At 36.7% G+C, this 17,349-nt stretch overlaps 1 protein-coding gene across 3 annotated transcripts in view; it reads left to right on the top strand.

Moving 5' to 3' along the window:
- The window catches only part of LOC132013773 (CD302 antigen), a 133,118-nt gene that overhangs the window by 58,700 nt on the left and 57,069 nt on the right, over nt 1-17,349 (top strand). For all 3 annotated transcript variants that reach the window (XM_059394037.1, XM_059394035.1, XM_059394034.1), the window contains 5 exons: nt 7,396-7,525; nt 8,916-9,142; nt 12,563-12,728; nt 14,404-14,568; nt 16,365-16,481. In XM_059394037.1, coding sequence (XP_059250020.1) covers nt 7,396-7,525; nt 8,916-9,142; nt 12,563-12,728; nt 14,404-14,568; nt 16,365-16,481 — 805 coding nt within the window. The remainder of the gene's footprint in view (nt 1-7,395; nt 7,526-8,915; nt 9,143-12,562; nt 12,729-14,403; nt 14,569-16,364; nt 16,482-17,349) is intronic.

The raw sequence follows: 17,349 nt of genomic DNA, 5'->3' as shown, positions 1-17,349 counted from the left end.
GCCTTCGGCTCAGGTCATGATCTCAGGGTCCTGCGATCGAGTCCCACGTCGGGCTCTCTGCTCAGCAGGGAGCCTGCTTCCCTCTCTTTCTCTGCCTGCCTCTCTGTCTACTTGTGATTTCTCTCTGTCAAATAAATAAATAAAATATTTAAAAAAAAAGATTGTCTCTCTCCAAAGACAATTATCATATGATCTCTCTAATATGAGGAATTTGAGAGGCAGGGCCGGGGGTTGTGGGGGTTAGGGAGGGAAAAAAATGAAACAAGATGGGACTAGGGAGGGAGACGACCCATAAGAGACTCTTAATCTCAGGAAACAAACTGAGGGTTGCTGGAGGGGAGAGGGGTTGGAGGGATGGGGTGGTTGGGTTATGGACATTGGGGAGGGTGTGTGCTATGGTGAGTGTTGTGAAATGTGTTAAGACTGATGATTCACAGACCTGTACTCCTGAGGCAAATAATACATTATATGTTAATTTAAAAAAAAAATTCTCTCTCTCCTTTTCCCTCTGCCTCCACTCCCCACTTCTGCTTTCGTGTATATATGTGTGCACACACTTGCGTGCTCTCTCTCTCTCTCTCTAAAAGAAAAAAAATCTATATAGCTCTGAGAAATACCCAAGTCTCCTATAAATTATTGGATTAAGAACAAGGGTCTGTTTTATGAATCCATTTAAATGCAATGTTCAGAGCAGGCACATCTTCAAAGATAAAATGTAAATTAGGGATTGCCAGAGGCTAAGGTACAAGGAGAGATTGGGGATAATGGTTGCAGAATTGAACATACTAAGAACTATAGAATGTGTGCTTTAACTGGGTGACTTGTATCTCATCTGATTCCCATCTCAGGAAAATTATCCCAAGAAAAACCACAGGAGTTCCCTGGCATTCAAGCAGGTGCCCCAGGTTTTCACACCAGCTCCAGACTCCATAGCAGTTACTTCACAACCACAAAAAAGCTATCAGGTAGTGAAATGCAAATAGAAGCAAATAAAAGTGCTTTACTTAACATTTTGGGATGTAAGGCTCTCTCCTGAGGCCAATAGTACAAAATTGATGATTAGTGATGATTTTTCCCTAACAGCCAAACATAAAGAAAGGGGAAAAAGTATTGTATTAACAATAACGACCCTAAACCGTGATTCTGCTGCCCACTGCTCTGTCTGACCACCTTTTGCACAGTGGCAAAGATGAAATTAACTTTAGACTCAGATTTCAAAGATATGCCCTAGACAATAATCAGCCAATGTTCCTGATGCAGTATAACTTTGCTCAAGGTAGATGTTGGTGGCAAAGAGAACTCTGAGTAATGTGTAATTATGTACAAAGTAAATATTAAAATAATGCTTGGTTATTACAGAAAATTTGAGAGTTATAGAAGAGTTAGCACAATACAGAAAACTATCAACCCTGATCCCACTTAGGCCAGTAGCTTTTAAAAAGATTTTATTTATTTATTTATTTGTCGGGGAGAGAGAGAGAGAGCACACAAGCAGGCAGAGGCAGAGAGAGAAGCAGGCTCCCTGCTGAGCAAGGAACCTGATGCAGGACTCGATCCCAGAACCCTGGGATCATGACCTGAGCCAAAGGCAGCTGCTTAACTGACTGAGCCACCCAGGTGTCCCTAGGCTAGTAGCTTTTAAACCTGTAATTGTAACCCATTGTAAGAAATATATTTAAATTACTATTTAGTACATGAATATAAATATAATATTGAATTGAAACAGATGTTTTGGGAAACAATACTTGCCCTTACAGGGTGTGCACACTGATATTTTCTTTCTATTCTATTCTACTCTATCTAGTCTATTCTCCTTGTCCTATTTTATTCTATTTCATTATCACATATGTGAGTCAACTAAAGGAGTCTGACCATGTTTCAAGACCATGTTTGAACCCTAATCTAGGAAATCACGATGAGTATTTCAGCATTATTTCTTCTAGGACTTTTTCATACATTATCTTTCGGACATAGATAAGACCTTGTATTCTGCTTTTCTCATTTAGTATTCTATCATAAGTAGTTTCTTATACCATTGAAAGAGGTACTTGATAAGCATTTTAATAGTTAATGCAGTATTTCTTGATAGGTATGCCACCATTTATCTAACCAGTGCTGAGTGTTCAGGCTGTTTCCATTTTTGCATAATCATAAATAGTGCTACAGTGAACAATTTTTGTGCATAATCTTTCGTTATTGTTCAGATTACCTCTTTAAGATAAATTCTGGAAGTCGATAGCCCAATCAAAAGATATAAGTAGTTAAAAGCTTTGGTCACCAGATGCTTTCCAGAAAGGTTTATGAGTTTATATTTTTGTCAGTAATATATTATGATTGCCATTCTATCCATACCAGCATATTAATAATTTCTAACATGTGTTGAGCAGCTAATATGTCTTTGCTAATCCATCATATGCATTATTTCATTTAATCTGCACAGTAGATGTGAAAAGGTCTGTTACTCACCTCTAAAAAATGTAGAAACAGGAGTCATGTAACTTGCCCCCAGTTATGCAGCCACACATGCAGCTGGCATTTAAATCTAGGTCCATGAGTCTGCAGAACCAGTGTTCTTAGTATCTCTACTATGTTATGTCTAAGGATCATTGTCTTTTAAAAATTTTTGCTAATTTGGTAATTTAAATATATCAATCATGTTTTTGTTTATATTTCTCTATATCAAATGAAAACAAACTTCTGTAAGTTCAATAGTAATTTTAATTTCATCAGGTATGAATGTCCTTATTCTTTGCCAATATTTATCAAACCCCGCTTACTCTGTTTCTTGTGTTTATTAAAAATAGTCCTGTAGTTTTTTTTTCTTAAATGCTGAATACTGAAGATATTATAGAAATAGGTTTTGATTTTTTGCACAGGTGTACATTCAAATCTGTTTTTTTCCTTTTCTCCTCCATTTCTTTTAGGTTAGGAAGTTCATCATATAAATGTTAGTTAAATATATGTGTGTATTTTCTTTGCCTTTGTCTTCTGACAGCATGATACAGCTGTGGTTTATGGTATATATTGTCAGCGAATACTAAATGCTTTTCCCTAATCTTGTCTAACATCACTTATTGCATATATTTCCATTTGTTAAAAGCAATACAGGATGCCTCCTTTATCATATATTGTGTGTTTGTATGAGTTAAATACTCTTACATAGCTATGACCTTGATCTAAATACTATAATTTTACATATTTAAAAAATATAATAAAAATAGTTACCTTTATATATACCTTTAAAAATAGTTTTAGCTATTCTTGTCCATTCTTCCAAACTATAATTATTTGGTCAATCTCCAACTAAAACAAATTTTAAAAATTCTGATAAAAATTTAACATTTTAGGGAGAATTAACATTTTTTTATTAATCTTTCAATTCAAGAATATGGTATAGTATATCCATTTATTCAAGTCTTTCCTTAGAGCCCTCCGTATCTCATTGCTTCTAAGAGTGGCAGGTTTTTTCTTGATTTTCTCACTGACATGTAGAAAGTTATTGTTTTAGTATTTTTATGTATTTATTTCATTGGCCATCTTACTTAAAATCTCTTATTACTTCTCAGAGTTTTTCACTAGATTTTTGGGGGTTTCCTAATTAGATAATCATAATCGTCAAATACCAGTTTATGCTTTATTACCTATGGTAGGACTTCCAGAACTGTGGTAGTACCAGAAGGAATAACCACCATCCTAGACGTGATCTGGATTTTGTAGGACTATCTCATTGTTACATATGATGCTGACTCTTTGGGGGTTTTTTTTGTTTTGTTTTTTTTGTTTTTGTTTTTTTTTTAAGTAGGCTCCACACCTAGCACAGAACCCAACATGGGACTTGAACTCATGACCCTGAGATCAAGACCTGAGCTGAGATCAAGAGTCCACTCTTCTTTATTTTTTATTTTTTTTTAAAGATTTTATTTATTTATTTGTCAGAGCGAGAGTGAGCATAGGCAGACAGAGTGGAAGGCAGAGTCAGAGGGAGAAGCAGGCTCCCTGCGGAGCAAGGAGCCCAATATGGGACTCGATCCCAGGTCCCAGGACGCTGGGATCATGACCTGAGCCGAAGGCAGCTGCTTAACCAACTGAGCCACCCAGGCGTCCCATCTTCTTTTTTTTTTTTTTAAAGATTTTATTTATTTATTTGACAGACAGAGATTACAAGTAGACAGAGAGGCAGTCAGAGAGACTGCTGAGCAGAGAGCCTGATGTGGGGCTCCATCCCAGGACCCTGGGATCATGACCTGAGCTGAAGGCAGAGGCTTTAACCCACTGAGCCATCCAGACGCCCCTCAAGAGTCCACTCTTAACTGACTGAACCACCCAGGTTCCCCAATGCCAACTCCGTTTCAGTTATATAATTCTGTAACTAGCTTATTTAGAGCTTTTATTCAGGAATAAATACTAACTTTTCTAAAGCTTATTTCCAGCATCTGCTAAAACTGTCATATATTTATATTAAACCATCTTCATCTTATCATAAAATCTAGTTGCTCTGAATGGATTATTAACTTACTAGTATATGGAATTGGACTAATTAGAATTGTATTTGGGAATCTCTGTTCATAGAGTTAATTTTTTATGCTATATTGTCTGATTTTTTTTTTTTTCTGATTATGTTAGCTTCAGAAGATACAGTGGCTAGCTTTCTGCCTTTGTGTCTTGAAATAATGACTCAGCCTGGAGAACTATCTTTCCCTGAAAGTTTGAAGCAATTACCTATAAAGTCATATGATGCTAGAACCCTTTTCAGAGATCATTCTTTAATGCTAAAGAGGTTTGGTGCAGTGTTCAAATGCCTAAATGCCAAAATCACATTGTCTGGGTTTGAATTCCATTAAGCCATTTAGTATGCCTTTAGAAGTTCACTTAAGTTTTCTTAAGCCTCAATTTCTCATAGGTAAATTCTGATACTATTATACCTACAATACAATGTGAGAATTACATAAAGTAATTCATTTAAAGCTTTTAGCTATCTCACACATAGTTCTTAAAATGAACTGTTAGTATTAATTTTCAATTTCCTCTGAAGTTACTAGTACATTTTGACATTTCTGCTTTTCCTTACAACAGTTATGCTAATTTGTGCTTTTCAAGATAAGTTCCCCATTTCATTTGGATTTTCAGGTCTTTTTAAAGTTTTTTTTTTTATTTAATTTAAGTAATCTCTACAGCCCATATGGGGTTCAAACTCATGACCCCAAGATCAAGAGTCACACACTCTTCTGACTAAGCCAGCCAGGCACCCTTCTTTTAGATTTTCAAATATATTCAAATAAAATTGTGTATGCTGTTATCTTTCTAAATCTCCATACCTTATTTTGGTTGCGTTTTAATTTTTTCTTATTTAGATTTTTACAAAATTGGTGTCTCTTGGTTTTCTCCTCCCTCTTCTCCACCTTCTTTCTACTTCTATTGCTTGAGATATATTTACAAATATTACTACATTTCTACCCTGGTTTTTTTTTTTGGAATTATATTTTTTGTTCATTTTCTAATCTCCTGTGTTCAATTCTTAGTTCATCTTTCTTTTTAAAAACAATATATTTAATAATACATATTTGCATAACTCCTTTACTGGGCATTTACACAGAGAAAATTAAAACACTAATTCAAAAAATGTGTGTACCCCTATGTTTACTGCAGCATTATTTACAATAGCAAAGATGTGGAGGCAACTAAGTATCAATCAATAGAGACTGGATAAGGAAAATGTGGTACACACACACACACACACACACACACACAGAAATATTACACAACCATAAAGACATGGGATCTTGCCATTTGCAACAACATGAATCGGCTGTATTATCGGCTAAGTGAAGTAAGTCAGACTGAAAAAGATGAATACCATCTTATTTCACTCATGTGGAAAACATTCATGTGAAAAAACTAAACAAACAAAAAGCAGAATCAAACCTATAAATGCAGAGAAAAGTTATGGCTGCCAAAGGGAAGGGGGTGGGGGGATGGGCAAACTGGGTGAAGGGGAGTGGAAGGTACAGGCTTCCAGTTACAGAATGAATAAGTCACAGGAATAAAAGGCACATCGTGGAGAATATAGTTAATGATACTATAATTGGATTGCGTGTAACTACACTGGGGTGAGCACAGCATAGTATACAGAGAAGCTGAATCACTATGTTGCACATCTGAAAGTAATGTAACATTGTGTGTCAACTGTACTCAAAAAACTTAAGAAGAAGAAGAATACATGTCTGCCTCTGTAAAAAGTTTTACTCATATCCCTTGTGCTCTTCCCCTTATTATTCTTTTTTTTTTTTTTAATTTATTTGACAGAGAGAGATCACAGTAGGAGAGAGGAAGGGAAGAGATCACAGAGAGAGGAAGGGAAGTAGGCCCCCTGCTGAGCAGAGAGCCCGATTCGGGACTCGATCCCAGGACCCTGAGATCATGACCTGAGCCGAAGGCAGCGGCTTAACCACCTGAGCCACCCAGGCGCCCCTTCCCCTTATTATTCTTAACTATAATTATTTTGTTTCATTTTGGGGTCAGTGTTTATTGTGAAGCATGTATGTATGTATGTGTTTTCTTAAAAATCTGTAGCTTCTGAGATAAGCTTACTTGTCTTATTTTTCTAAGTGTGTGATAAGTTTCAAACATACAAAAACTGTAGGAACAATATAACTTGAATTAATTTTATATCTAGTATTATTGATTTGTGGTCAGGGAATGAACTCTAAATAGATACTTTCATTTCTAGATGTTTTTGGAGTGACTAGTGTAGGATCAAATCTTTAAGGTGAGTTCACTATTGTGTAGTATCTACAGCTTGTCATCATAAAACTTTTATAAACATCTGATAAATTGAATTGACAATCATTACTTTTTTTTGCTTTGAAATGTGAAGAATGATAGCATAGTGTTAGATAGTACTATAACTGTGTTTTCATCTTACTTCTACCAGTTTTTCTTTATCTGTTTAGGATTTATATTTAATAATATTGCCACTGTTTTATAATTTCTAAAGTTAGTTGCCCTTTTCCCATGCTTTGGAAATTTTTGAAGGTTTTCTTGTGATTTCATGGTCAACTCTTTTATTTTTTTTTTAAGATTTTATTTATTTATTTGACACAGAGAGAGAGAGAGAGATCACAAGTAGGCAGAGAGGCAGGCAGAGAGAGAGGGGGAAGCAGCCCCCCGCCAAGCAGAGACCCCATTGTGGGGCTCCATCCCAGGATCCTGAGATTGTGACCTGAGCCAAAGGCAGAGGCTTAACCCACTGAGCCACCCAGGTGCCCTCATGGTCAACTCTTCAATGGAATTTTTTACAGGAGTAAAAATCCAATTTGGAATATAAAGTTCTCCTGCTAGGATCTTCAGACAGTTATAGTTTCATGATTGTTTATACATGTTTGCCTTTTTGTTTAGATTTTTGAGGAAGAGTCCCAATACCACTGTGCACTAATACTCAACCTCCAAAAGTCACCTTATACTGGGACATGGAATGTTACTTCCTGCAGTGAACACCACACTCTGTCTCTCTGTCAGAAATATTCAGGTATAAATTATTATCTAGATAACTATGGTACTTTATACTGTTAGAGATATGCAATATTTTTTCACAAAAATCTTATAAATGAATTAATATTAATTTATAAATACAGCTTCCTTAAAATTTCAACATGGCTAAATCCATATTGGTTCAGTAAGTCAGGTTATCTCAAATGGAATGTGATTTTTTTTTCAATTAACATTGCTTTACTTAATTAAATATCAAAATTAAGTATCAGATGGAATTTGCTTAAAAGAGTTGTCTAATTATAGTAAGTTATGGTTGAATTTTGTTCTTTTTTCTATTCTGACATTTTTCAGTTATTACTTTCTATCTTGGAGAAAAGAGAAAATGTGTAATGTTTTTTAAAAGTGTAATGTTTTTAATTGACTTTGGTAAACATTCACAATTAAGTTTATCACACACATACAAAAAGGTGTGAAGCATTATAAACGGATCACTGTGTATACCTCATTGTATCCAAATAAAAATAAAATGTGTGCTAAAAATAAGAATCATCCATATTCTCAAAGAGATGTTTTTAGACGTATTAATTACATTGTTTTCATTGATTACAATGTTTTTAACAAATGGTTAAAAAGAAGTTTTCATGTAATGAAAAGCCCAAGTAGATAATCCATGTATTTCTAAAGAAAAAAAAAAATTTTTTTTTTAGATTTTTATTTATTTGACAGACCACAAGCAGGCAGAGAGGCAGGCAGAGAGAGAGAGGAGGAAGCAGGCTCCCCACTGAGCAGAGAGCCCGATGCAGGACTCAATCCCAGGGTCCTGGGATCATGACCTGAGCGGAAGGCAGAGGCTTTACCCCACTGAGCCACCCAGGTGCCCCTCTAAAGAAATTTTTGTTAAATTAAACCATGCTCATTTGTTCATACTGTTTAATAACTGCTTTCTTCAGAGAAGTACTGTAAAGCAGTAGTTCAGCACAGCCTTTTGTGGGTTGTTTTGTACATTTTTTTCGTTGGAGCTCTCCCAGATGGAAACTTTGTAAGGGAACACCTAACACTTCTCTTGTTGAAGGAGTTTAAACAAAGGAGGTATTTGACACCAACCTGAAATGGTAATCTTCTTGCAGGCTACTTTTACCTACAGCTTTTTTTTCTTCCTAATTTTTTTTTCTTCCTTCTTTTTTTTCCTTCCTAAATCAGATCAACAAAAACAGAATTTTATCCTAATTTTAGAAAACAAATGTTGTGGCTCACACATATACCTAAGGTATACAGCCAGACATACCTAGTTCGCCTAACCAAAATCCAAAACAAATGAATAGATAAGTAATATCTGAAGTACTTATTGTGGAGAACCTTGAGGAAATGTCCCATGACTTACAGAGTGGGTGATTTTTTGTGTGTTTTTTTTTTCCTTTTACAAATAGAAGTTGAAAGCAAACAGACCTTGCAGAACACTTCAGACACAGTGAAGTATCTAAATAATCTGTACAAAATCATCCTGAAGCCTATGACTTGGTTTGATGCTCTAAGGGAGTGTCAGAAGGATAACATGCAGCTGGTGAGCATCACAGACCCTTACCAGCAGGCGTTCCTAACTGTGCAGGGTGTTCTTCATAACTCCTCTCTATGGATTGGACTCTCCAGTCAAGACGTAAGTTTTCAGTCCCAACTGCCCAGATTGGGTGACAGAATGTGAAATTTTTGTTTTACACAGCATTTCTCATATCAAACTGAAAGAACCTAGAGATTGCCAAGTCTTACTTACTCTTACTTGACAGTGAGTAAATTTCCTGGCGTGTGTCATTTTTAGTAGCCGTCATCTTTCTACTATTGAAAGGTCTGGTGTTTTATTGTTTAGATGAAGAAAAAGTTCAAGGGGACGTGTGTAGCTGAACAATTCTTTTTATTCTAGTTAAAGACTGAGTAGGAATCAGGAACTGCCCTGCCTCTCCAGCCAATGCAAAGGAGAGAGGAAGAAAAGAATTTAAAAATCAGAGTTGAACTGAGGGAGAGCAGAAGGCTGAGAGATCAGAGAGAGAGGAAGAGAGAGAATCCCAAGCAGTGTCCACACCAAGTGCAGAGCCCAATATAAGGCTCCATCTCACAACCCTAAGATCATGACCCAGGCAGAAGTCAAGAGTCAGACGCTCAACTGACTGGGCCACCCAGGTACCCAGTAGATTTTTTTTAAAGGAAATTAAAATCACCTGTAATTCCAGTACCTAGTAATAAATATGATTTAATAATTTGGTATATATCTCTCAAGGTTTTTCCTATGTACATATGTATATTTTTAAGACATTTGGGATCATACTATTTTTTAGCTTTTTTTCATCACTTAACGATTTTGACATTGTTTCTTATCTTATTTTCTCTTCTAAAATTTTATTTATTGGGGTGCCTGGGTGGCTCAGTCATTAAGCAGCTGCCTTCGGCTCAGGTCGTGACCCCAGGGTCCTATGATCGAGCCCTGCATCGGGCTCCCTGCTAGGTGTGAAGCCTGCCTCTCCCTCTCCCACTCCCATGCTTGTGTTTCCTCTCTCGCTATCTCTCTCTCTGTGTCAAATAAATAAATAAAATCTTTTTTTATTTATCTTTTTTTATCTTTTTAAATTTATCTAAATAAATAAATAAATATCTAAAAAATTAAATCTTTTTTTTTAAAGATTTTATTTATCTATTTGACAGAAAGAGAGAGATCACAAGTAGGCAGAGAGTCAGGCAGAGAGACGGGGGGAAGCAGGCTCACCGCGGAGCAGAGAGCCTGACGTGGGGCTCCATCCCAGGGCCCGGAGACCATGACCTGAGCCGAAGGCAGAGGCTTAACCCACTGAGCCACCCACATACCCCTATAAATAAATAAAATCTTAAAAAAAAAAAAAAAAAGATTTTACTTATTTATTTGAGAGAGCAAGTGAGCAAAAGAAGAGGAGGATTGGGGGAGGAGGCAGAGGGAGAGGGAAGAGCCGACTCCCCACTGAGGAAGGAGCCCAGTATGGGACTTGATGCCAGGACTCTGGGATCGTAACCTGAGCTAAAGTGTGTAAGTCTCAACCAACTGAGGCACCAGGGCATCCTCTTACCCTATTTTCAGTCTTCACCTATGTTTCTCTTTTTCCTTTCACTCTTTTAACAGGTTTATTACATATCTGTATAAACTGCCTTAAATCTTTGGAACGTGACAGGATAGAAATAAAACTTTACATTGAAAGCAGTGAAAGAGTATTGAAAGATTTTAAACATGGTAGTAACATTAACAGATTTTTACCTAAGAAGAATTATATTGGCAGAGGGCAGATGAGGAAATGAGCAATCTTGAGCTTTCTTGCAAAAAATTCATGCAGGAGCTGATGCTGGTCTGAACTAATGCCTGAGGCAGTTCTGGGTTATATAAAGTCCAGAGTGTGTCTGCAGGAGCAGGTCACTTAAGTATGTAGAAGTGGAAATACATAGAAATAGAGGAAGTCACAAAGGCTGGGGAACTGGTGAGACATAAGTCAATGATACAACAAGGAGGACAGAGCAAGACATGAGGCATCACCTTAGTGAATGTCAGGGAGGAACAAGGAGGCCAAGTTGTAAGTGAAAGTAAAAAAGAGGCAAGGAATCTGGGAGTTTGCATAAACCCTAAAGGAAATGATTGAAGGAAATAAAAATACTTATCCCATTCTCATAGCCCGGTGGTATCTGAGAATGGAAAAATAAACAATCTTCCCAGTGGGCATTGAAAGGACATTATTCCTGTAGAAAAGATAGGTTTTAATTAAGATCAATTAAGGTCAAGAATTTAGTTAAGAGATACTTACAGTCTTACTAAAGAAAGAGGGTATTCAGCAGAGATAGAGGGTACAGGGATTTATCTACAAGGAATAAAAGTTAGGTTAGTTGTGAAGGCAGCAGAGGTGAAGGAATCCAGGGTAATGCTAACATCACATGGCCAAAGGGCCACATCTGAGGCCACAGGGGCTTGGGAATTAACTGGCCACAAAGTTACAGCTGGAACCCTGGTAGAGAACAATTTCAGAATGAAAACAGTTGTTGGTGTTGAAGCTTAAACATGTTTGCTATTTATGGGTCACTAAGGATATTGTGTGTGGCCTTTATCCAATATCCAAATCAACCAGTGATGTAAAATTGTCTTGGGTCTCAGGACAGCTTATGTCATTGGGTCAGTGTACAAGGCCTGGTGCTCTGTCAGCACCTTGGAGAAGCACAGACAAGTCTGTATCCCCATAGCCCGTCCCTTGGACTTTGTACCTATTCTGTAAAGTCTCTCTCAGGATAGGTGGGTGGTCAGGCCCTTGGCAAAATGTAAAGACGGACAGATGTTCACAGTCTTTTAGTGCACAATAAAATAGAGTGAATGAGGAAGATTCTCCATAAACCCAAGTGTGAAAGCGGCCTGAGTCACGGTTAAGAGGAAGGGAGCTAATATTTATGTGGCCATGTGTACCTGCTGGCCATTATGTGTTTTACACATCACCCCACTAATTCCAGCCCTGAGATTAATAAGTGCCACGTCCGTTTAATAGCTGAGGGGATGGAAACATGGCAAAGTAAAATCAAAATCTAATACATGACTGCACCAGAATTCCAAACTAGATATGCTTTAGCTCCATGGCCCATGTTCTTTCCACTCCTGCATGTTGTTTCTCTGACTTGCAACAACCCATAGTTCCAATTATGTATGAAGCAGCGCAGTCTAATGGCTCAGACCATAGGCTCTAGAGTCTGATGGCCTGGATTAGAATCCCAGCACTGCGTACACAACATACCTTCCGTTTCTCATCTGTGAAATGGGTACAATAGTTCCTATGTCGTATGGTTGTTATGAAGATTAAGTAAACTGATACTTGCAAAGCCCTTACAACTGTGCCTGGTGCATGGTAAGTCTATGTAACTATGTGTTAAATATAAGGTAAAATTTAAATATATATATATATATATATATATATATATATATATATATATATGGTAAAATTAAAAGTCATTAGGTTGATGAGGGACAAAAATAATAGAAAATGGATAACACGAAGTATTGCCACTTGAAATGTATTTCTGCTGCTTACAGGATGAACTCAACTTCGGCTGGTCAGATAGAAAACATCTTCCATTTAGTCGCTGGGCTGAAAATAATGAGCAACTTGAAGACTGTGTAATATTAGACACTGATGGATTCTGGAAAACATCTGATTGTGATCATATGCAACCAGGAGCTATTTGTTACTATCCAGGAAGTATGCTAATTTTAAATATTTTAACTCTTCAGTTATTATCAGTCTCATGAATAGTGAGATTTAGGGGGGGTAGTTTTGTAAAATCTGGTTCTGAAATTATAATCATATCCTTTTTTATAACAAAATTTTTCATGAAAATTTGTATTAAAGTAGAATTATTATGTGTTGGGTACTTTGTCATTGATTTATTTTAGACATGTTCTATCTTTATTTTTGTCAGCTTACAATGGTACTTGGTCTTTCAATTTTAAGTCCCTACTTCCCTCATTTTGTATATATTTCATGTTTATATTCTATAGGAAACTTGATTTGTGGGAATTTTTTTTTTTTTTTGGTAATTCTTATCAACAGTTTCTTTTTAAGAGTCACTGTTAAGATTCATTTGTTTGTAAGTAACAGTAACCAGCTCAAGCTAGCTTAAGCCAAAAGGGAAATTTAGATCCCCAAAAATGAGGTTATCGCTGAGCTTCATGAGAGTGGGAATCAGAAACTGGATGGAATCAGGAACCCAGAGATACTGTGTCCCACCTATTCCTTTTGTTTCTCTCTGTGGATTTGTACTCTTCTTTTCATGTATTTTCTGCTTCTCTCTGCCCACGTTGAAACACAGCTGCTCTGTAGCTTTCGATTATAGCTGTAACTGGAAATGAATTGACTATCCCTGCAATCCACTTTCCAAATTCTTAGAGAGAATCTCATGGACTCAATCGAGTAAGGTATATGATCTCTAGCCTAGTCAGAAGAAAGTGGTTAAACAACTGCCAGGGGCCCACATTTGTGCATTTGCAGTAGAAAGAAGATACATCTACTTTCCAGACAAAGGGAGTTGTGAGCTGGGAAAGATTCTGAATGGTCTCTACTGCATATTAAATCTGTTTGATTGGCTTCGAGTAGAGCATATCTATGTTTGCATCTTCTTAAATGTATGGCTTTTTCATAAAATTTTTTTAAAAGCCAGATTTTCTAGATGTCAGATTTTCAACTACTTCTATTTGCTTTCATTTAAAGCTGGACCACAAGGATGGCTCAACATTCACAAATCAATCAATGTGATAGAACAAATTAATATGAGAAGAGAGAAGAACCACATGGTCCTCTCAATTGATGCAGAAAAAACATTTGACAAAATCCAGCATCCGTTCCTGATTAAAACGCTTCAAAGTATAGGGATAGAGGAAACATTCCTAAAGCAATGACTTAGAACAGCACATATTTCATTAAAATGTACCTTTAAAAAATAAAAAAAAAATAAAATGCACCTCTGAAATTAGAGAAGATATTGGTAAAGAGAAACTTAAGATGAATTCCCAAAGTTATAGGTAGGTGCCCGTTATTAATATCGTTGTATCATCTCTGAGGTTGCCCCTTGTATTTGAGGTTTGGTGACACAGAAAGGCAGGAACTACATTTAACCTAACAGCAACTCATGTTTTATATTCTTTCACTCATTTCACAGCAGGAGTGAACAGAAGGAAACTGTGTTAAATAAATTTCTTCCAACGGAAACCCAGTTAAGAGGTCACATTATATTTGATTATAAACAGAACAAGTATCATTAGGCTATTATTTATTGGCTTCTGGAATATTCCCTACAAATCAAGCCTAATTACCATGAACAGGATTTAACATTTATGTCTAAAGTTAGAATTCATACCATTGCCTTTTTTTTTTTTAGATGAGACTGAAAAAGAGGTCAGAACAGTTGAGAGTGTTCAGTGTCCATCTCCTGTTTTATTTACTCCATGGATACCATTTCAGAACTCTTGCTACAATTTCATAATAGCAAAGACTGAATATACTGCAACACCAAGTGAAATTCATTCTAAATGCCAGAAACTCAGTAAGTACTTTATACAGCCATTACATGTATGTTCATTAAAAGTGTGTTATAAGTATTTATAATTAGCACTAGATTGGAAAAATATTCATCTCCTAATTTCTACATTATGAACAAAAAAAGTATAAAAATTTGTGTTTAGTCAAAATGGAGAATGTGGGGCGCCTGGGTGGCTCAGTGGGTTAAGCCGCTGCCTTGGGCTCAGGTCATGATCTCAGGGTCCTGGGATTGAGTCCCGCATCGGGCTCTCTGCTCAGCAGGGAGCCTGCTTCCTTCTCTCTCTCTCTGCCTGCCTCTCAGTGTACTTGTAATTTCTCTCTGTCAAATAAATAAATAAAATCTTTTAAAAAAAAATGGAGAATGTAAGAGTTACTTCTTTGCCCATCCATTAGAGAGCTAGTCTGTCTTTATATGTATAAACAAAATTAGTTCTGCTTAAAAAGCAAGAAGAAATGACTCTAGCAAGCAGAGAACTGGATGTTAAACCAAGCTAGACTGTAGACAAAGTGACAATAGGTGAATTGGGTTGTTGAAAGCTCAGATAGGTAGTCAAAAACAAAGAAACAGCTCTGCTTCAAAGAAATATGTATTTCACACTTTCAACTCTTGGGATTCTTCAGATATTCCCTGTGAGATCCACTGAGGACTTATGACTTCTGAACAGTGGACCTGTGAACTGTGGGAAGCTTCTTTGGATAATACCTAACCATTATTCTTGAAAGTGTGCTGTTTAGAAACTAGTCTTGAGAGGTAGTCTAAGAAAAGGATCCTTACAAAAAGAAAAAGGTTGAGAAATACACCATTGCTTCTGGTTAGACATTGTCATATGTACATCAGCATATCCTTTAAGAAGTACTGTCATAAATGAAATAGTTTAACTTCATGTAACAATGTTTGTGATGCTTTTATCTACCCAGTCTTTTTCTGAGAAACTCCTGCTAATTTCCTGAGGAACACTTTTTGGGAAATATTAAACTCTTTTTAACCCTACTATAAAGACCGATATCTAAGGAAAGTGAAGATCTATCTTATTGATCATCCAAGAGGTTTTGTTTATTATTGTCTTTGGAAGTGTATCATTAATATGGGTAAATTTGTGCCAATTCAAAATAAGCCTTAAACGGGGAAAAGTGAAGTGAATCAATGTTTTAAATTCTCTATTCATCTGCTAGTTTTACACTATTCTCTAAGACCAAATTTAACATCGAAATGTTAGGGACACCTGAGTGGCTCAGTTGGTTAAGCACCTGACTCCTGATTTGGGCTCAGGTTGTGGTTTCAGGGTTGTGAGATCAACTTTGTGAAGGGCTAAGCATGGAGCCTGCTTAAGATTCTCTCTCTGCCTCTTCCTCTGTCCCTCCCTTCCCAGGTGCTATCTCTCTTTAAAAAAAAGAAAAAGAAAAAATCAGTGTCTGAAAACTTCTTAATCTATTCCTTTGAATACAATGAAATCATTTTTTAGTGTATTTATTCATTTGAGAGAGAGAGAGCCCTAGCAGGGGGTGGGGCAGAGGGAGAGAATCTTAAGCGGACTCCCCATTGAGCACAGAGCCCTGTGGAGAGCTGGTTCTTATGACCCTGAGATCATGATGTGAGCTGAAACCAAGAGTTGGGTGCTCAACTGATTGACCCACTCAGGAGCCCCAGTACAATGAGATAGTTTAATTTACATGTCTGTCTTATTTTCCAATATTGTTTTTGAGTTTATTTAGCTGGGAAATAAAACTTTCTAAATCTATCAAAATAAAGTGTTCTATATAAGTAATTATTAAAATTATTGACTGTTTTTTATTTAACAGATCCAAAATCACATGTTCTGAGTATTCGAGATGAAAAAGAGAATAACTTTGTTCTTGAGCAACTTCTGCACTATAATAATATGGCTTCATGGGTTGTGTTAAGTATAACTTATGAAAGTAAGTTGTGAATCAGCTGATTTTTCTCTATTTATATTCATACTTCATTATACACTATTTATCAAGCCACAAAATATAGTTCTTCAAGATATGTTTACAGATATACAAAATTATAATTATGTACTTAGCAGAACTTCTTTTCTTTGATACGTTCTTTTTTTTAAGATGTTTATTTATTTATTTGACAGAGAGAGAGACAGCAAGAAAGGGAACACAAACAGGGAGAGTGTGAGAGGGAGAAACAGTCTTCCTGCTGCACAGGGAGCCAGATGTGGGGCTCCATCCCGGGACCCTGGGATCATGACCCAAGCCGAAGACAGACGCTTAATGACTGAGCCATCCAGGCACCCCAGAAGAATATCTATAAATACCAGACAATTTTTAGATCTCAAATCTGCCATTAAAATGCCTTTACCACCAAGGTTAGAGTTAAATGGTGGAAAATAATTTCCTTTCTCCACTATCTCTCCTACCTATTCAAGACTAACTAAAAATGACCACACGCCATAGAAATCTTTAATATTTACCTTGTATCTCTACTATGTATATGGGATAAATGAGAATGGAATTATACTTCCATTAACCTTGCACCTTTGGGTTTACAGCGTTGGCTTGGACTATGAGTTAGAAAAATGAGAAACAGTTTGACAATGAGATAGATCATTTGAAATTGGGACTAAATGCCACTAGTCCAAGGCATAATTGCTACGAAATTTTTTAAAGATTCATTCATTCATTTCTTTTAGAGGGGGAGGAGAGAGAGGGTGTATGCATGCACACACAGTGGCAGTGGAGGGGGAGAAGGAGAGGGAGAGAATCTCCAGGAGACTCCCTGCTAAGCGGGAACCCCACCCAAGGGCTCAACCCC

Source organism: Mustela nigripes, chromosome 3 (genome assembly GCF_022355385.1).
Source record: "Mustela nigripes isolate SB6536 chromosome 3, MUSNIG.SB6536, whole genome shotgun sequence".
Taxonomy (NCBI): domain Eukaryota; kingdom Metazoa; phylum Chordata; class Mammalia; order Carnivora; family Mustelidae; genus Mustela; species Mustela nigripes.
This window is presented reverse-complemented; position numbering and strand designations above follow the sequence as displayed.